At 43.3% G+C, this 21,443-nt stretch overlaps 1 protein-coding gene and 1 long non-coding RNA gene across 6 annotated transcripts in view; one reads left to right on the forward strand and one right to left on the reverse strand.

Annotated features, from left to right (window-relative positions):
* The window catches only part of MAPKAP1 (MAPK associated protein 1), a 76,435-nt gene that overhangs the window by 34,044 nt on the left and 20,948 nt on the right, over nucleotides 1-21,443 (reverse strand). For all 5 annotated transcript variants that reach the window (XR_005554235.1, XM_039322909.1, XM_039322908.1 and 2 more), the window contains exons 5-7: nucleotides 10,239-10,411; nucleotides 8,223-8,399; nucleotides 1,296-1,405 (exon numbers count right to left, since the gene is read on the reverse strand). Coding sequence is in view for 4 of the 5 variants with exons in the window: in XM_039322909.1 (XP_039178843.1) it covers nucleotides 1,296-1,405; nucleotides 8,223-8,399; nucleotides 10,239-10,411 (460 nt within the window). In the remaining variant the exon portion in view is untranslated. The remainder of the gene's footprint in view (nucleotides 1-1,295; nucleotides 1,406-8,222; nucleotides 8,400-10,238; nucleotides 10,412-21,443) is intronic.
* The window catches only part of LOC120298821, a 35,810-nt gene continuing 17,395 nt past the window's right edge, over nucleotides 3,029-21,443 (forward strand). Inside the window, exons 1-3 of the long non-coding RNA XR_005554236.1 lie at nucleotides 3,029-5,532; nucleotides 6,081-6,229; nucleotides 7,829-7,928. This is a non-coding gene — a long non-coding RNA (uncharacterized LOC120298821). The remainder of the gene's footprint in view (nucleotides 5,533-6,080; nucleotides 6,230-7,828; nucleotides 7,929-21,443) is intronic.

Below are 21,443 nucleotides of genomic sequence, written 5' to 3' on the forward strand. Positions count from 1 at the left end.
TCAGATTCGCTTAACCAACCGTGTCACTAACTTAACGACTAGAGATTCATTTAACAACGGTGGCAAACCAAGGGCGTAAAATGGGACCACTTAACTCATTTAACAACCGTCTTGCTTCGCAAGAGAAATTTTCGGCTCAGGTTAAGGACTGTTTTTCTGTGGCCTCTAGAGACTCGCTTGTTTTCCTGCCTCTGATTGATGGGATTGTTTAAGAAATATCCAAGAAAGGGCAAAAAACGTTCCCCCCCCCCAAGGCTTAAAAAAGTCGTCAATGGTTGAAGCGGGCTGGCTGTGAGTCTCTTGACATGCCCTTTGCACAAGGCAGAAAGTTAAAAACTCCGGCGGGCGTCTCCAGGCTCAAAGCAGGGAGGATAAAATGCAATGCAATCCTCCTCCACACCGGCCTTGGGGACTGCCCGCTATTAAGGTGTGACACGCTTCCAAACAGTTCCCCAGAGGTTGGGGGGCACGGGCCATTTGGGAAGACAATTGGGGTCCCAGGACAGAGCTGAGCGGAGATGTTTTGTCCATTTTCATTCGTTTGGTTTCTTTCTTTCTTTCTTTCTTTCTTTCTTTCTTTCTTTCTTTCTTTCTTTCTTTCTTTCCTTCCTTCCTTCCTTCTTTCTCTCTTTCCCTAGCTACTTATTGCTTCTTCCTTCTTCTCCAGCCTTTCTTTCTTTCTTTCTTTCTTTCTTTCTTTCTTTCTTTCTTTCTTTCTTTCTTTCTTTCTTTCCTTCTTTCTTTCTCTCTCTCTTTCCCTAGCTACTTATTGCTTCTTCCTTCTTCTCCAGCCTTTCTTTCTTTCTTTCTTTCTTTCTTTCTTTCTTTCTTTCTTTCTTTCTTTCCTTCTTTCTTTCTCTCTCTCTTTCCCTAGCTACTTATTGCTTCTTCCTTCTTCTCCAGCCTTCCTTCCTTCCTTTCTTTCTTTCTTTCTTTCTTTCTTTCTTTCTTTCTTTCTTTCTTTCTTTCTTTCTTTCTTTCTTTCTTTCTTTCCTTCTTCCTTCCTTCCTTCCTTCCTTCCTTCCTTCCTTCCTTGTAATTTTTTCAGGAGGGGGAATTTGTATTTTAACTTTCTGAATAAAAATAATTGTATTTCTTTTTTTTAAAAAAGGAAGACGGTGGGTCACAGCATAGTGCTGAGAAATATATATACGGGACTGCCTGTGTTTTACGCTCGGCCCTGTGCTGTGACCCATCGGCCCTCCTTTTTTAATATGTCATGGACGAGATCAGAGGCCCACACATAAAATCCAATCCCCCCCCCAAAAAAGCATAGTAAGAGGTCTGGTCCCCACCTGCGCCACGCTGCGACCCTTTCCTTCGCTTCAGAGCCTTTTGCAAAATATCCTTCATGGTGACCTTCAGGCTCTCCACCTGGATCAGGGAGAATCCGTGGGCGGCATTTCTGCAAAGGCACAGAAGAGGAGAGAGGTTGAGTGGGGCGGACTGGCTGCTCGGCCCACGCTGCCGCCAGGGGGCAGGCGGAGAGGCAGGTGGAATCCTGAGCCAGGCCTGGATAGAGGATTTGTTTATTTATTTGTTTAACAAACAAAATACAGAATACGGTAGAGTGGAACAGAACAGAAAATACAGAACAGGAGAGGAGAGGACAGGACAGGACAGAATAGAATACAATAGAAATAGAAACAGAAATGGAAAATGAAACGGAGAGAATGGAATGGAATGGAATAGAATAGAATAGAATAGAATAGAATTAAGAAATAGAATAGAATTAAGGAATAGAATAGAATAGAATAGAATAGAATAGATGATAGAGAATGGAATAGAATAGAATATAGAATAAATGATAGAGAATAGAATAGAATGGAATGGAATGGAATGGAATGGAATAGAATAGAATAGAATAGAATAGAATAGAATAGAATAGAATAGAATAGAATAGAATAGCAGGATTGGAAGGGATCTTGAAGGTCTTCTAGTCCAACCCCCTGCTCCTTATGACAAGCAAAGTCCGGGGGGGGGGACGGACCCCTCAGTTCGACCCCCAGCTACACGTATTCCCCTCTATTGCTTTGAAAGACATCTGTTTTTTTTTTTCCTGTGGAAAAGTTGGGAAGAAACATACTTTAATTTGTACTTGCGCTGGCCCAGAGCTTGCTGCTATAAACACGTTTGTCACCAAGGAAATAGCTGAGACCACATGCGGGTTTTAGGAAAGGGAGATAACTAATGATAATAATTTGTCATTTCTATCCTGTTCATCTACTGGGGTTTTTTTTTTTTTTAGATAAGCTTAGATTTAAAACCAAAACGTAATTGCAAAATGCAATCTAAGCAAGCCGGGAACAACTGTATAAAATAGATGAGGCAGATTAGCAGAGGTGCTCTTGAAACTTCTGAAAGTTACTTCTGGGTCAAGGCCTCGTACATCTCTGCCTAAACGTAGTTTTCTTCCCTCGTGGAACTTTTAAAACTGTGGCTTTGCAGAGTGAGACGGGCGTCATATCCTTGACATAAATATGAGTCAGTTAGGGTTTTTATATTTATATGGCTATATAAATTTCTTAAGCGAGCTTTGTCCCTGTCTTGCCACAGTTGTTAAATGAAACGCTGCAGTTGTTAAAATTAGTAACACGGTTGTTACTGGTTTGGCCACTGATGTTGTCACCTAGTTGGGTGATGAAATGTCTACAAGAACACCACCAAAGCTCAGAGAGCAGCAAGGACCTCCATACCTTCCCATCTTTCTCTCTACCTAGAGATGAAAATATTTAGACATTTTGAACCTGGAATTAAGGAGAAACTTCCTGACAATGAGGACAATCAACCAGTGGAACAGCTTGCCTCCAGAAATTGTGGGCGCTCCATCACTGGAGATTTTTAAGAGGAGACTGGACATTCGCCTGTCTGAGATGGTACAGGTTTATTTTATTTATTTTATTTTATTTATTAAAATTTATAGACCGCCCCACTCCCACAGGACTCCGGGCAGCTAACAATAGGTTCTCCTGCTTGAGCAGGGGGCTGGACTAGAAGACCTCCAAGATCCCTTCTATTCTATTCTATTCTATTCTATTCTATTCTATTCTATTCTATTCTATTCTACTCTACTCTACTCTACTCTACTCCGAAAGACACCTTGTCCCAGTTGGTTAAGGGATAGGGGGAATCTTTTTCTCTTATTTTTTTGCCCCCTTGTCCCTACATTCAACTCTGCCTTCATATCTGGTGAATAAACACAGCTTTCACAGCTCAACCTATTCCTTCCATGGCACCGAAATACACATGGACACGATAGGTTGACGCTGAGAAAAGTTTGATGATTTACAGAGACTCATTAATCCTCCGGGAACTTTCCCTTAGACAGAGCACCCTTGCCTGGAGAGAGTTAAGTAGGACAGGAAAACACCCCCCCTTCCCAATTCCTCTCCTATTTAACAGACTCCGAAGCTTTGTGGCTTGCGTTTCAGACTAAACCTTTCCTTGACATTTAAGACAGCTGTGCGAGGGCAAAGTTGGAGAGCGGCAAGAATACGCTGAGATTTGCGCTGGTGCTTTCTTGGCCTAACTCCAAAATAAATGTTAAGAAAATGGGCTGCAACGGGGAGGCCGGGTGACCAGAGAAGAGGGAGAGGAAAGTTAAAGGGAAAAACAGCTTGGAAGAAGGAGGGAGGGACAGGGGAAAGAAGAAAAAAAAAAAACCCCCACTCTGATGAAAAACACATAAGAGCCTCTGCTTTGAACTTGGGTGGAAATCATTTTTTATTTTTTTTAGTACTGTGTTTTAGCCTCGCAAAGCTAAGGGGGCTCTGGGTGAACGTCAAGTCAAGTTTTTAAACATTTGGGATGCTGCTAAAGTGCCAAGAACAAATAGAAGCTTCTAGCCCCATCGGGGTGAGGTCATTAAAGCAACAGCTTTCAACATCTGCTAAGAGCTGTCTCCTTCAGGTCCACTGCTGAAGAATTGCGGGACACTTTGCTCCTCTCCCCTGCTCGACTTCCCAATTCAGTCTAGTTTTGTGGGTTCCCCCATCTAAATAGGAATCAAATCCAACCTGGATTAGCTTTTCAAGATTGGATAAGGTCAGATGGAAGCTGTTACTGGCCGGGTATCAACGTCAAATCCTTGAAGGTCTATCCCTTCTAACAATGGCAACATCTAACTAAGAGTGGAGCTTTCCTTGGGGTGTCCCCACTGGGGAATATTCCCTCATCTGAGGCAGCCATGTCTTTGGGCCGTGCGCGATTAGTCTGGCCCAAAGCTTTCTTGTCTTCATGATTTTATCCCAGTCAAGAAGCCCTTCCCTTCAGAAGGGGTTGCCCAGACTTTCTTTTGGAGCAGAGATTTTAAAATCGCAAAGGGATATGTCTTGCTTTCCTAAGGTGGCTTAGAAATATTTCAGATAGATAGGCAGACAGACAGGCAGGCAGACAGACATAATGGATGAATGGACGGATAGAAAGAATGAAGGAGATGGATGGATATGATGGATGGATGGAATAGGCAAGCGACAGACTGAGAGTTATACAGGACGGATGGATTGATGGATGGCTGAATAGATATATAGAATGAACAGGTAGATGAATGGAAGGATAGGACGGATGGAATGGATAGACAGACAAATATAATGGATGGATGGATGGATGAATAGACAGAATGATTGGATAGGTGGATGGATGGATGGATGGATAAACAGGATGGATGGATGACAATAGTCATAGTTTCCCACTTTGGTTTTCCAACACAACCCTCCAACAGTACAATCCAGAGAAGACCTCACTACTGAGAAGGTGCAAGGACCTTGGAGATCACCCAGTTCAAGCCTTGACCAGTTCAAGAATATCTGATAGCAACATCCCCAACTTAGGACCATCCAGTTTCAACATCCAGCAGAAACGGAGTCATGGAGGATGGGGAAGAAGACAAACAAAGAAAAAGAAAAAAAACCAGTCGCCCTCAGTTCCAGGATAAACAACCCCCCTCCCTCTCAAGAGCAGAACCTGCCTCTCCCCCGTCCTCCCAAAGCTGACAAATTAATTGCTCCAATCCCTGGGTCACTGAATCATGCCTGAACGTCAGCCATCCTTTACCTCAGACCCTGGAGCCTGTCCCAGAACCAATCTTTAAAAGTTTATTTTACTGATCAAAGCAATAATATTATGGGGTTTTTAAAAAAAGGAAAGCAAAGGGCAGGCTAAGGAGCTGGGGGGTTGAGAGAGAGAGAGAGAGAGAGAGAGAGAAAGAGAGAGGAAAGAGAGAGAGAGAGAGAGAAGGGGGAAGAAAAAGCTTTGCGTCTGACTATATTTAGTGGAACTATTCAAGTAAGTGAGGACTTGGCAACGGCTGCAGGGAAGATTGTGAAGTTATAAGCAATGAGATGCTTATCCTGGAGAGAGGCCAGGGAGGGCTACGAAATGAGCTATTCAGAGTTGGCATTTGAGGATGGGAGAGGAGAGGAGGGAAGGGGGGTGGGTCTTTAAGCAAAAGTTGCTGCAGAACCTTTGGGTTCTGCAGGAATTCCTGGGGGAAAATGCAGAGATGTGGCGAAGCTTTATCCTCTCCACCTACTGGTATGGCTGGAATCCTCTCTGAAGGATTTGGTACTTTGTCTAGTTATCGCTGGTGCCGCCTTGACATTTCAAGGAGGCGCCCCACTGGGGGAAGAAGGACATCTCCCAAAGGTTGGGTGGGCCTCCAGTGGTGATGACCACGTTTAGACTAGATTGTTTATGGGTTCGGGGTTGAACTGTGGGGTCCTTGGTGCTCTCTGAGCTTGGTGATTTTCTTGCAGATGTTTCGTGACCCAACTAGGGTACATCATCAGTGCTAGAAGGGGGTGGGTGTTTGGAGAGGAGGAGGAGGTGGGTGTGTATGTTAAGAAGTAATTACTCCAGGAGGACAGGACCGCCGCCCCCCCCTTAAAAAAAAAAACCTGGCTTGTCTCCTAACTCTCTTTCCTCCCCATCGTTTCACAAAAACACACCTGGGTGACAAGGTTAAATCAAGCAGAGGAAAATCCCTGGCACTTATCATCCGCCGGCGTGCCTGATAAATTGTGTGGTAGGGGAATAAAGGATTACCTTCTGTATTTTTTCATTACCCTTTTCTTTTGTTACAGAATACATAAATCCATTGTGGCACAATGTAATATGTATCATCGGGCTACACCTGTGGACACTTCATAGCGGCTGCCATGTCTCTGCCGTCAGGAATGATGAGTGAAACTCCCCCCCCCCGTGAATGTTAATGATAGTGATCATTTCTCAGGTAACGTGGCTCTCCGTCTTCTTCTGCAGCCTCTACACGGAAGCCAGGGTGGCAAGGATCGGAGAGGGGAAAGGAAGGGAAGAAAAGAGAGGGGGGGAGGGGAGAGAGGGGGGGGGGAGAGAGAAGATAGATGGATGGATGGGTGGGTGGGTGGATGGATGGATAGATAGATAGATAAGGTAGAAAGGTAAGTAGGTAGGTAGAGAGATAGATGGATGGATGGATGGATAGATAAGGTAGAAAGGTAAATAGATAGGTAGGTAGGTAGATAGCTGAATGGATGGATGGATGGACGGAGAGAAAGAAAGAGAGATAGATAGGGAGGGGGTCAAATGCGTCATCACTCATGAGTCCTTTCCCGTCCACAAGGGATGTAAGTCCAGCCCTCCTTGAATTCCTTTGACTCTTATCTCCCGCCAATTTGTTTTCTCCATTAGTAGTTCAGATTCTTGTAGACAGCTTAAGCTTACAATTCATTTTTATGCTCATCTGAACTGCCTGGATTTTTGGATGTCCCTGGGGCTTGACGGGTGGCCCTGATCCTCTGTGCCTGACAACAGACGAGAAAATGAGGCACTGCGTTGAGGAGGCTGATTCAAGGACAGGGAGACCTGTTGTGGTCACAGAGCTGGAACTTTTGAAGGGATGATGACGTGCCTTTCACAATCATCCAAGCCTTTGAACTGGTCCTTCTCTTAGAAGCATCACGAAACTGCTTGGCCAAACCCCCCAGACTGGAAAACAATCCAGTAGTTGAAATTTCTGCAACTTGATCCTAAACCTCGGTGAACGAACTTCGGAAGAATCTTGCTTTCTGGGGAAGCAAGCAGACATCCCAGGGTATCCCAAGACTCATCTTGGAAAAAAAATCCTGCCTCCCCAAAGGAAGTGGGAGAGAAGTAGACTTGGCACCTGACCTCAGACAAGAATGCCACCTTTTTTTAGCCTGACGGCCTTCTCAAAAGCCATCAGCATGGGAGACTCGTGGCCTCGTTCAAAGCTGGGATGGCTGCCCTCTGCCTTCTCCTTGTGTGTAACTTTGCCAGAGTCCTTGGGAGTTGCCAAAATCGGTCACGCCTGCTTAGCTCTCTCGAGTGATGGTGCCAAAAGAGAAAATAAGACACAGATGTATTTCAGCGCCTGGCGATGCCAGACAGAGAGACAGCTAATAGCTTCATTTCGGCCCTCCCCTACCAGCTGGGCACAGGTGGGGGGGGGATAATGAGGTGTCTTTTCCTAATCAAACTCAATTATTTAACACTCTCTGTAACGGCAAAGACGTTTGGCGCTCAGTTCAAGGTATTTAAAGGCTTGGAGGTGTTCTCTTCCAACCACTGGTGGGGAGCAGAACCGAACGACGGAGGTGATGATGGAACAGTGGCCTGGGCGCAAACTTCTGAGTGCGCAAACTCTGCCTGTCTCCTTCATCTCCGCAGGGAAAGGTGCCATCCAAAATGTCTTCCGACTTCAACTATGGAAGAGTCAGTACGGCAAAGTGGACGACTAATAGCTACCTAACCTTGCAGCTGGTCCCTGAAATGACAGCTGCCTGCTAATCCAGTGCTCATTTTTTCTTCTTCTTTTCTATATGTTGCTAAGAACCGAAGAAGGCAAGAATCTTCTCGGGGGACAAACAGCCAAGAATATTTGTGGCGTTCGAAGCATGGAAGAGCTTAGTGTCGGCATAGGCATAACAAAGGTATGCCAAGATCTAAATTCTCTTTCCATGAGCAATTAAATTATCAGCATGTTCCCTCCCTAAATTAGCTGTCATATATCACCATTATCCAATTAGTGTGAAGGTCAAAGGTTTCCTTCCTCTCTCTTTCCCGGCCTTTTCCCTCTACCCTCTTCTGCTCTGCATTAACTCTAAAAATACCAGACAGTTCTGCATATTGTCAAAGCAAGAATATACAGTATTTGCAGCGTTGACACTCATATTCTTAGAGCGATCAGTTAGTTGATCAATAAATAGGAGAAAGAAGAGACTTACATTCGGACAAAAAGAGACTGCTTGGCCACCAAGCCCGGCGATGAATACTTCTCGACCAGGGCCAGCGTGCTGAAGCCGAACTTGTGAATGGGTTCGTTGCAATCCAGAGGTGGGAAATCAGTGTCAACTTCCCCATCGTCTTCAGCAATGTGGAGGCAGTAAGCGTTGACATTGTCGCTGCAAGGAAGCAGGAGAAAGAAAAGTTGGGAGGCCCACACAGGAAGAAAGAAACTCAAGTTTATGAACCATGATTTGTGATGCTGAGTTTGGTAAATGTCCACGGAGATTCTCCCTAGATGTTTACCAAATAGATACGATTTTTTTATTTTTATTTTTAAAAAGGGCTTTGAATATTGGGGAATACAAAGAGGCAAATCGTTGTTGCCCTGGGTTTTTATCCCCTTATGAACTTGATTTTTTTTACCCTCTCCCTCTTTGTTCCATTGGACGAGTCCAAGTGGAAGTTTGCACTCTCTGACTGATGCTGAAATTAATTAATAGTCAAGCGCATGTTAATTGTTTAATTGGCTGCTTGATCTATATGGATCATTTTTGGAAGCAGCATTAAATGAGTTGATTTACAAAGTTTATTGATTGGATGTGACAGTGAATTATTTTGCCGACTCCCTGATTCGCTATTTTCCCCAATTAATTCGCATAACTTGGGTTGGTAACTTTGTTCGCCAAGCGTGCGTATTCCAGGTGATTCATCCTCAAGCTGTCATTAATTATATTAGGGAGGTAATAACAAGCCCCTGAAGTGTCTCTGGCTTGTGTGTCTGTTCAACAAACAGTTAACCAGAAAGCACAGGCTCCTGGGATGCAACTAGTTCTCGACTTACAATTGTTCATTTAGTGACTGTTCCAACTTACACCGGCATTGAAAAAAAAAAGGTGGGTTATGATCGATTTTCACACAGCCAAAGGGTCCTTAATGCCTTCTGAGCTTGGTGGTTTTCTTGCAGACACTTCATTGCAGACCCTATACCAGGGGTAGGCAACCTTGGCTCTTTTATGACTCATGGACTTCAACTCCCAGAATCCCTGAGCCAGCCATGCTGAGGGAAAAGGGATAGGTTTCCAAGCTGAGCCATGCTGGCTCAGGAATTCTGGGAGTTGAAGTCCACAAGTCATAAAAGAGCCAAGGTTGCCTACCCTTGCACTAGGCCAACCATGTTTCCATGTCGTGTGACGGTTTCTCTCCGGCTAATCTCCACTTGGCTTTCCATCCTCAGAGAAGGAAGGTGCGAACTCTCGCTTGCCGAGAAGTTCTCCAATCCGATTAAAAGGCAGTCAAAATTAAGCAAACAAGAAACACGCAAGACTCAAGACTCAGTTCTTAGGCCTGAGCAGCTTAAGAAGGAGAAATGTATCCCCTCACTGTATCAGAATTTAGGGAAATGAGGTGCTGTTTCACTCCCACCTGTCAAAAAAAAAAAAAAAGCAGCTTCAACCCTCAGGGATGTGAAAATGCTACCTATGTAGTGACACCCGATGTGGAGGTGATTTGTCTTTTTTAAAAAAACAAACAAACAAGACACCCACACCTCCAAAAGGGAGTGCATCTCCAAATGATTATTCATTTATATGACACCAGCTTCATAGGCTTGTCATTACACACTACCCGGTAATTTAATTGAAAGAGAAATAGATATAGATGTACGCAGAGCTCGGAAGGGAATATTGATAAATGGGGAAGTGTTGTGGTAAGATTTATCTGGTGTGTGTGTGTGTGTGTGTGTGTATTCTTCCATTCAATCGTGTCTGATTCTTGGAGACTCTCTGGACAAGTCCTTGCAGGTTTTTGGCAAAGTTTTTTAGAAGTGATTTGCTGTTGCTGTCTGTCCGTCCGTCCATCCATCCATCCATCTTGTACCCATCCATCTTATCTATCTATCTATCTATCTATCTATCTATCTATCTATCTATCTATCTATCTATCTATCTATCTATCTATCTATCTATCTATCTATCTATCTATCGAGAGATTTTAGAGGACTCCCTGAAAGGACCTACTTCAACTTAGGTTCCCGTCCTTCGCTCGTGAACTGCCAGCAGATGAGCCCAATCAGGTCCTGCACCTTGGCGTTGGCAATTGTCACCACCGTCATGGGTTGCAACTTCTCCTGGCTGGCGTGGAATGGGAGGTAGACATCAATTATTTTTGTTGCGGTTGTGCCAATGTGGCCCTGTTGGAAGGAGAGAAGTCAAGGTAGACTTGAGTGCTTCATGTTTAGGCAAGAGAGATGCTTGCCACGCTAGGTTGAAGCAATTCATCCCTGCAACAGTCATAAATATGAGTCAATTGTCAATCATCTGAATTTTGATCATGTAACCATAGGGAGGCTACAGCGGTCATAACGAAGAGAAGGACCAGGGGTGACATGATAGCAATCTTCCAATATTTGGGGGGCTGCCCCAAAGAAGAGGGGGGGGTCAACCTCTTCTCCAAAGCACCTGAAGGCAGGACAAGAAGCAACCAATGGAAACCAGTCAAGGAGAGAAGCAACTTGGAACTAAGGAGAAACTTCCTGACAATTAGAACAATTAACCAGTGGAACGACTTGCCTCCAGAGGTTGTGGATGCTCCATCCCTGGAGGTTGGTTTTAAGAAGAGATTGGACAGCCCTTTGTCTGGAATGGCATAGGGTTTCCTGCTTGAGCAGGGGGCTGGACTAGAAGACCTCCAAGGTCCCTTCCAGCCTGCTTATTCTGTAATTCTGCTGCTTAGAAAGAAGTCAGCATGACTTTTATTCTCCCACCGACTGCCGTCTCTTCCTTGATAAGCAAATCCTACGAAGCTACCCCGTTCTCCGTCTGGGGCGCCTGGGGAATACCGTCAGAGGGTTCGGGTGGATTTATGAGTCTTATTTATATCATTCTAATGTTCGGAGACTGGAATAAAAAAAAAATTGGGCCTTCGCTGCTTTATCATCATTAATCTTTTCCCGGGGAAGATGACGAGGATGGGGAACGAAGGCTGCCTGAATTGCTGATGTGCATAAACCAAATGGATCGCAGGCGCAAAACATTTGCATTTACTTTTTTAAAACAGCAGGCACCCCACAAACACCACCCGCACCCGCTTCTCGTAGGAAGTGGGTACAAGGGGTCTGCGGGGATGGTACGGTATGCATTTGTGGTTCGCTATAATTGTGTCTGGCAAAGAGAAGCTTTCTTGCAGTCAAAAGGGGGAGCAGAACCCCACTGCATCAACTGCATTGGTCAACAGAGTAACAGAGTTGGAAGGGGGCCTCGGAGGTCATCTAATCCAACCCTCTGCTCAAGCAGGACAGCCGATACGTTTCAGACAAATGGTTGTCCAGTCTCTTCTTGAAAACCTCCAGTGATGGAGCACCCAAAACTTCTGAAGGTAGGTCGCTCCACTGGTTAATTGTTCTCCCTGTCAGGAAATTCCTCCTTAGTTCTAGATTGCTTGTCTCCTTGATTAGTCCATCCATTGCTTCTTGTCTTGCCTTCTGATGCTTTGGAGAACAGGTTGACCCCCTCTTCTCTGTGATACCCCTCAAATATTGGAAAAATCCAGTTGCCTCTTGAAAAAGCCCCTTTGGGACTACCATCACCTGGATGACTGAGAATCTCCATGGACGAAAGAAGTAGAAAAAGCGAAGGAATATCACGGTGGCTTTTCATTGCTTGAGCACGACTAGAAGACCTCCAAGGTCCCTTCCAGCTCTATTCTCAGTCAGTCTGAGTTAGCCTTTGATCTCCGAAGGGCTTGTCTTTATAGGATGGCTATAAAAACTGGTAACTTTTTAAAAAAAAGATCTGCCCCTTCCCTCTCTGACTTTGTAATTCCTAGTTTGATGTCGAACCTGGACTGATTTTATTCCCAAAAAAGGATGAAAGATCAAGTCTTAGGACTCTTGGTTGAGCCAATGGACCAGATCCAGTACTCCACGTTGAACTGAATTGAATTGAATACTTTATTTGGCTAAGTGTTGATTATATACATTAAGGAAATTCGCGTCCGGCGCCAATTCGATTATCAACCCCGAAGATTATTTACACAATTCAGTCCTTTGGAACAGAAAGACGCCCAAAAATAGCAGATAGGAAAGTTGCCGAATCCCAGTGGTTTAATATTCCTCTTTCATCTTTTTTATCTCAATTACTTCCGGTTGAGAAACCCAAACTGCAGCAAACCAATCTAATCTTTAAAACATGTGGTTTTTTTTTTTACGCCCCCAATAAACCCAGGACCACTAAGCTGACCTTTGGTAGCACGCTGGGACCACGCTCCAAAAGACAGACAAAGCCGGGACAAAGAGACGGAAACTAAATTCACTTCCCATTTAATTGAATTGAAAGTTTAATGAACATTAAAATGAATTAATCAAGCTCCTGCTGGACAACTGCGCCCCGTGCATTTCAATAATTCTCTTTTGCTGGGATATTAAAAGTGACAGTTCAGAGATAACCTCTGAAGGGGTCCAAAGCTTTCAGAGAGATATCTGGGAATCTTGGATTTCAACCTGAGCATCCCGATTTATCATCCAGCCGCCCCTGTTTCCATTTGCAGCACCAAAATCCATTTGAAACCCAGCCTTCAATGAAAACCTCCTTTTAATTCTCAGCACAAACCCAAATACAGTATACACACTTCCTTACTTGCTGGAGGGGAAAAAATATGATTAATTTGTTAATAATCATGATTTACCACATCTTCCTTTACAATGGAGTTCAGTGACTTAATGTTATAACGCTTTAAGATTAGATGGCCTAATGATATATAATGCGAAAGATTTTTACCGAATCGTTATTTAGTGAGTCATAAAACCCTCTTAAAAATTAATCTTTCACGCACATCCAGCTTATCCAAAGTTAGCATTTAATTAGATGGCCTTGGCGCAAGCGAGCCTACTGCTTTATTTGCTCAATCAGGATATGCCTCTCCAGTAATTAGAATTAATTCAAGCCATTGACTCACACTTCCTAACAAACAGTATAAAACATTAGGAAAAACAGAAATAAATGGAGGGGCGGGTTTTTTTTTTACTCCTCTCCTTTCCCAAATTTTCTCCACAAAACAAAACAACACACCTTTACTTTTAGAAGACACAAACAATGTCTTTCTCTTTAAAAGGAAGAAGCATGCATTTCATGCATGTATTTTTTTTTTTTTAATGATAGACAAGAATATTGAAGTCAGGGTTGAAATGAGGGGTCCTTGGTGATCTCTGAGCTTGGTGATTTTCTTGCAGACGTTTCATGACCTAACTAGGTAACATCATCAATGCCAATTGCTCCCTATTTAAATATAGTAGTTTTGAGCTGGGCTGTTTTCTTGCAAACATTTTATTGTCTAACTAGATAATGCCATAGTATACATTGATATTGGCTCCTCAGAAATCTGAATGGGACCAAAATAAAAAACAGAATGAAATTCTATGTTGGTTTTCAATTACTTTAAAAGATGGAAGTCAGCCAATTTTTCAAGTAGCAGGTATATAATAAATACAGACAATGCCCCCCCCCAATTATTTTTATACATTTTATATATTTAACAAAGTGGGTTTTTTTCTTCAAACAGACACATTTCAACTCTTATAGATTTTAGAGTTTAATTTGAAAGATTATTTTCCCAAAGTACAAGTCAAAGGATTACGGTTCTGCTTTCTCATGAAGGAACGATGACCAACAGACTCAGTTTATAATGCAAAAGATTTAGGGTGATGAATAAGGGTCAAGAATAAGCTTGAAATGCCGGGATGTTGAGTCTTTTCCAAACACCCAGCCTGGAAACTACGATTACGATGCAGAATACAACTGGATCCACATATTGCACTAAGCCATCATGGGTTTTATCTGACTTGGTTTGACTAGGATGAGTAGATCAAACAGAAGACAGCTGAATCGCTTTTGTTTTTCACCAAGAACCCAGCCAGTAAAATCCCATTAAATGTTCTCACTTAATTTATCTCGTTTGGGCTGTCACCGATCCTAAAATTTTAACCCAGTAATTTCCTGTGACGCAAAGCGTAACGGAGTATGAATATTTAAATGCTGTGTAAATAAAGACCACTCTCCCCTCCTGTGCATTTAATTTTAGTATTCCACAATGGTGCCTTTCCTTAGCAACATCCCCTCCGCCTTCTCTACAGGGTTTGTCAATTACAGGCCAGATGTTCTAAGGTGTCGGCAGGCGAAGCTACCCCCTTTGAGGAATATGTCCCTGGAATTGCAATGAAGGTTCTGCACCAGCTTCAGGAGTCATTAACACACTCCCGTTTTTATTTTGAAATTCCCCCTCCGGCCTCTTTGCACTTCCAGACTCTTCCTCCCAATATCCCTGCGAATTATTATAACGCATAAAGCAACGGGAATGTCTGTAGCCCTGGGCTGAATGGTGGGTGATCTCTGAGCTTGGTGGTTTTCTTGCAGATGTTTTGTTACCCAACTAGGTAACATCATCCGCGCTGGAAGGGGCTGAGGACATATTATATGTAACAGGGAGCTAACACCACACACAGCAGCACTGATGATGTTACCTGGTTGGATCATGAAACATCTCCAGGAAAACCGCCAAGCTCAGAGAGCACCAAGGACCCCACAGTTCTCTTCCTCCTCCTCTCCACACACCCCACTCCCTTCTAGCACTGATGATGTTACCTAGTTGGGTCATGAAACATCTCCAGGAAAACCAGCAAGCTCAGAGACCACCAAGGACCCCTCTTTTCAACCCTGAGCTATAAACATTTTCTATCGATAATTAGGATATTCCTAGCAGAAAATGTCCCTTTGGAACAGGCAAGTCTGCGGTGTATAGGGCGTGCTGGCCTAGGGTTCCCTTCTGACATGGGACTAAAGTTGTGGATTGGAACTGCAGTTCCATGAGGAACATGTTTGAGAGCATCTCCAAGGTGGTTTAATGGTCAAGAGAGATAACCTGTCTTCTGTGATCAATAAATCCGCTTTCCCCAGTTTGATGCTCAGAGCTCAACTGAGATGGTGAACATGGCAAACAGAGAGAAAGGGCCCTCCAGTTTGGATGATTTATTCCTATTTCACTTTCCCCTCATCAAAATGTGTTAATTTCATTAGAAAAGATAACAAACCCAGCCGTAAAATGCAGCCACAAATGGTCTCTTAATAAATACACATTTAAAGGTACCATAAACACAGAATGTGTTTTCTTAGAAGTCTGCCACCGGATCCTGTAATGAACAGATGCTATTAAAAGAAGGAGGAGGAGGAGGAGGAGGAGGAGGAGGAGAAGAAGAAGAAGAAGAAGAAGAAGAAGAAGAAGAAGAAGAAGAAGAAGAAGAAGAAGAAGAAGAAGAAGAAGAAGAAGAAGAAGAAAGGAAGGGATAGAAAGAGAAAGAAAGAAAGAAAGCCTTCTCAGATAACCCAGAGCTAGAGAACAGGCTGTGCAATTTTAAACACTAAATGTGGCTTGCTAAATTCCTCCAGGATATTTCTCCCATTTGGGGCGAAATGTTTTTAAAACGCAAAACCGAAAAAATGGACAGGATTCTTTTCTTCCGGAGAGAAAATATAGGATTGTTGGAGCTTTTTGGACCTTTTGTGGATCTAAAAAATATTTTTTTTTTTAAAAAAAAAAAGCATTTGGTTATTAATTGAGTGAATAGCCTGGATTTTATTCACTGCCTTTGAAAAGCATCTGGATTTTGATCGCGCGACCGTGGGGATCCTGCAGATGGTCACAAAAGTTAAAAATGGTCATTAAGTCACTTTTTTCAGTGACTTCAAACAGTCACTAAATGAACTCTTGTAAGTTGAGGACTTTCTGCACAGGTTTTCTAATCTGCAGTTGTTGTTTTTTTAAACAAAACCACAAGCTACCATTCTGGGTCAAGAGAAGGCCTGTCAAATCCCAGCATCCGTTGGGAACATAGTAAAAGACATTTTATCCCCAGTTGAGAGAGAGACGTTGTGTGGTTAACCACATATTGTTGGGATTCACTTTCCATTATCTGCAATCTAACGCTGCAATTTGTTGGCATTGACCGAGAGGCATCCGCATTGGAAAATGCAAATTCTAACCCTCCAATAAACCTACAGCCACTGACAGCCGGCTAGCACTTCATGGAGCCACTGTCTATCCATGTGTAAATATCTCAGTTTTTATACCTTGAGTCCTTGGAGGTACGGCAGATTAATAATCTAAAAAGAAAATCAATAATGTTTCGGGAAAATAAAATAATGACACGAGGTGGTCAGACGGCGAATGGGTTTTCGTCCTTTGTCTTAGAAAAATAATGGCATCCTCTAATATGTATTTTTTTTTTTTCGGAGAGCCTGGCTGTTTTTTTTCTCTCAAGTCAGGAATTTTTTTATCCTTTTGCTCATAAAACACTTCAATCCTTGCTCCGGCTATTGGGAATGTTGACTTATGAACATGGTTTGATTCTCAGCCATGTATAATTAAGTGAAGGATAATAACATTAGACCAAGCTTAAAATCAATTAAATTGAATAAAACGCAATATGATTCAAGCAGAAGATTAACTAGGCTGTCACATAAAATTGTATTTTTGAAATTTTTTATTCTAATTAAACATGTTCTAATTAAATGACCGCTGCTTTTTTTTCCCCCTCCCTTCGCCCTCCTCCTCCCTCCCTCCCCCACCTCCAGCTTCTCGGTATCTATTTCAAACGGCATGTTCATTAAAATTATATTCTATATCTCATTAGAAATGGCTGCTCTTCTTTCATTCCCCTTGAAGAATACTTGGTGGGCAAACCATTAACAAAGAGACTTGGTCTTCGCCAGAATGTTGGGTTTATGCAGGGTCTGACCCATGATTTGCAGGTCTCCGAAACAAACGAGACAAACAGACCACCAAAAATAATAAAATAAAATAGTAAAATAATACAGGTAATCCTCGATTTACGAATGGTCACTGCAACTGGGCTCCTGGGGAATTTGTAGGACAGGTGGACCCTGGCACAGCTGCTCTGCCTGCCTTCTTCTTCTCCCTGTCCTGTGGGCTGCCAAGACCACAAAAGAACTAGAAGAACTGTAGCGGTGCCCCCCCCCCAGAGATCCCAGTTGTTGAAGGGGGGAGGGGTCAGGCTCAAACAACCAGGTTCACCTGTGCTCAACCGACTATTTTACTGATCATGTCTACAACACAAGAATCTTCTCAGATTGGCGCTTTGTGCCTGGACCAGCGTAGACAAAGGTTCAATGGCATTCAGAAGCGATCGTAACTCGCTCTTTTGTGCCTACCTAGAGATTCCAGACAAGTTCCCTACTTGACTCTTCCTTCTAGTTCAGCCAATCTCTCTCTCTACCACGTTGGGGTTGCGAGTGACCTAAAATATGAAGCTTTGGGCAGCAGGAGGCAAAATCTAACTTTGGGGGCACCCTCCACAAAAAGAGGGCGGGGCAAAAGGGTGGCTGGAACAGCATCTATGCTTCATTGGACTCAATTACTAAACGTTTACAGCATTACCCTCTGTGCAATTGGTCCTTCTAGCACATTAAAAAGGCCAGCACCAAGGAGGAGAATGCACGGGGGTGGGGGGCTTCCCTGGGGCTGTGGCTTATGGGTCTCCATTCTAGCTCAGATTGGTAATGCTTCGGAGCAGCGCCAAGGGCCAAACGAAGATGCTTTTGCTTCAAAGGCTTGTGACGGTGTGGTAACAAAGCTTCTGTGTGTGTGTGTGTGTGTGTGTGTGTGTGTTTCATTTGTTCGGCAAAACACAGAAGAAGAAGGTGCGCGTGCATCCAGGTTGAGGCAATTACAGATTCACAGATCCAGACTAGCAAATCAGTTAAATTAAACCTGTATTTCACCTAACTGGAAGAGAGTGTATATGCATTTGCCAGCCCCCACCAGTAACTAAGTTTTCTCATTTCATCCTCCGATACTCCTAAGTAAATAAAACAACAAGGGGGGGGGAGGAGAAGAGGGAGGAAGAGAAGTGAGGGGGGGGGGAGTTGGAAGGGACGAGTAGAGTGAGAATCAAGTTTTTCACCCCACAAATGGAATCTGTCACTTCCTGGGCTGTGATCTTTTCAGCTCCTGCACCCTAAATGTGCGCGGGGGATATTATATGCACTTTCTATTTAGCAATTTAATTACATCTTTGCAGGCAGAGAGTGGCAATGGCTTGCAGTAATGATCAGGTGAAAGCATTCTCACATTAATATGCTGGAATCCGATGTGTTAATTTGATGCAACTTTGCCTTGACAATATGTGATTAATTTGTTCCAGGGCTAAGCTTGGCTCCGGGGCTCTGACAGTTGAAAATGCTGGGTTCCTTTTCCCTATCACTGGATGACACGCCTCAGCCCTCCATTTCCTCAGGACCACTGCTAATTTGTAATGAACTGGGTTTTTTCGAGGAGGGGGGGAAAGGGGGTGCCTTCATTTTTAATTCTGTCAGTGTCACCTCCTTGAGGAAAATTACAAGTTTCCGTAGGTGTGATTAGTGCCACACTCCGCCTGATAAGAGGTTTGAGGAAACAAAGCTTTTCGAGAAGAGAAGTCGGTATTTAATCTGCACAAAACAGATTTATTGCCTAGACAGATAAATAGAATAGCGCTTCTTCTTTCTTCTTCTTGTTCTTCTTCTCTTCCTCCTCCCCTCCCTCCCTCCTTCTCTTCCTTCTCCTCCTCCTCCTCCTGCTGGAATAAATAAATAAATCCTGTATTGCAGTAGGCTCAATCCAAAGAAAAGGCACCAACGATCAATTAAATCCTTCAGAAAGAAGCAGATTAGTAAACCAGCAGTGTCAAGGAGTGGAGAGTTCTAGAGGCTGATTTAACATTCAAGTATTCCAAATATCCCAAATGATAACAGCAATTGAGTTTACTTTCACAGCACAATGAGAGCTATCGGATGCTAGCGTTGCCTGGAACTCCGTCTGGTTTGAAGGACTTGGCTCTGACATATATGTATATATCCTAAGCTCCTGGCACCAAGAGACATATTGCCTTTGATACTGGAAGTAATGTATGGGTCACTATGAGCTACTGACATCCATAGCCTTGTCCCCCACCAACGGTCTGTTCCTCCTTTCAGAATTGTCCATGCTCTGGTGTCCATCAATTCATCTGCTGGTGGCAGGTTCCAGGGTTTAATAGCCCACCGGGTGAAAGGCTGGTTCTTTCTGTTGTCTGTTCTGAATGCCCCATTATTTCTTGATTTATACAGTCATTTATATACCACCCTCTTCGGAGTTTCAAGGTGGCTTAGGCCTCATTATTCAGCTTCACTAGGTGATCTGGTGTTTATGAGCGATGGAAGGAAAGTTCTCCCCACAGTTTTTCTGGGCGGCATTTTTTTTACGGGCACCTCCACCCTGTCTTTCATTGAACTGACCTTTTTCGTAAAGTGTTTTTCCTTCCCCAAAGTCAGGCTTCCGGACAGGAGCATCTATCAATTTTACCCTTTTGGAAACTCAACCCCACATTCAAGTACCAGCAGAAAAGTCAAGGACTTGATACTGCTAGACAGACAATAAGAAACGGTCCTAGATCTTGGCTAGGATATGACAATAAACTTGTCCTATATATGTGTTGGAAGGGAAAAGGACAAAACACCTCCTTGCCAGCAATCAGCAACCAAATAAGCAGAGAGTAACATTCAGACTAATACTAGACCAACAATAAGCTGTAAACAATACTTCAAATTGAGGAACTACCGACTCAAACAATCATACAATAAACAACAGCCTAATCAAGGAAGCACCAAGAACATTGTTGCCAACACTGAAAGGGCAAGTCCCTAGTATATAAACAGGGAGCAAGTCACACTCACTAATCCTGATGACATTACCTAGTTGGGTCATGAAATGTCTGCAAGAAAACAGCCAAGCTGAGAGAGCACCAAGGACCCCTCATTTCAACCCCTTGAGCCACAAATATTCTCCTTTACTGATAGGACTGTTCCGCTACCATGTTGTTTCTTCCTGGTCTGATCAGCGCTGCTTTTTGCCAAGGCTTGCCCATAGGTTGATCCTCACATCCTTCAGCTTCCATGGATATCCATGTATTCATTAATATCTATCTGGAGTAATCGGAACGATGTATTCTAAAGGAGACTGCACCCACACCCACACAGGTAAAATAAATCCTGTAAAATTGGTAGATCCTCTTTGGATTCCTTTCCTTGACGCTCTCCATGCTATAGTCCTTCTCTTACCACCAACCCATCCCCCCACATTAGGCTCTTTTCATCGAATTATCTACCACAGCTTTTAAGATCTCCTCGGAAAGATGACTGACAGCTTAACTCAAATAGCGAAAAAAGAAAACAGAACTTAAATCTATATTAATGCTGGGACCTGGAAGATTTAAGGAAGCTCCGTCTTAGGTTGTCAGTATCATTTATGCTGATGGAGGACCAAAACGGTCCCAGAGCTCACCTCAGAATTGAAATTGGACCTCTATTTCCTTGTTTTTCAGGTTCAAAAAAAAAAAAAGACAAAAATGCTGCAACTTCTGAAGCTTTCCCTGGGAGATGATAATAATTAATGGGGTGGGTTTCCCCCGCCCCCCCCAGCTATTTATTCAAGAAACACTCCGCTGAAAAGAATTAAAAAGTAATGAAAAGAGCAGTGAGAGCGGCTAGCAAAACCATTTATTTGTTCGGGTTTCTCCTTACAATAGGGAGATTATGTCTAATGACAATATGATTCCGAGGTGAAAAATGACAGGCTGGATTTTTTTTTTTTTTTACCAAAAGAAAAATTAATCTTGCAAGCCTACTTATAAATCATAGGATGTCAGTAAATGTAACCAACTGTTGTTTTTATTAACAGATGTGCGTCTGGATAGGTGTATGGGAGTTACGGGGGCTGCGTGTTTTCAGGCTCACGTCGTTAACTCTTTGGTGGCATCCCGAGAACATTAATCTTAAGGGAGAGGAGAAGATTTAAGAGCTCTCTGATGAAGTTTATGCCCATCCAGTTGCATGAAAGGAGACATTGATCAGAATAACTGAGTATCAAGAGTTGGAAGGAACCTTGGAGGTCTTCTAGTCCAGCCTCCTGCTCAGGCAGGAGACCCTACACAATTCCAGACAAGTGGTTGTCCAATCTCTTCTTACAATCCTCCAGTGATGGAGCACCCACAACTTCTGAAGGCAAGGTGTTCTATTGGTTAATTGTTCTCACTGTCACGTCTCTCAGAATAACAGAGTTGAGAGGGATCTTGGAGATCTTCTAGACCACCCCCTTGCTCAGACAGGAGATCCTATACCATTTCAGACAAATGGCGGTCC

This window comes from Crotalus tigris, unplaced genomic scaffold (genome assembly GCF_016545835.1).
Source record: "Crotalus tigris isolate CLP2741 ecotype Arizona unplaced genomic scaffold, ASM1654583v1 scf7180000024153.1733885, whole genome shotgun sequence".
Classification (NCBI taxonomy): domain Eukaryota; kingdom Metazoa; phylum Chordata; class Lepidosauria; order Squamata; family Viperidae; genus Crotalus; species Crotalus tigris.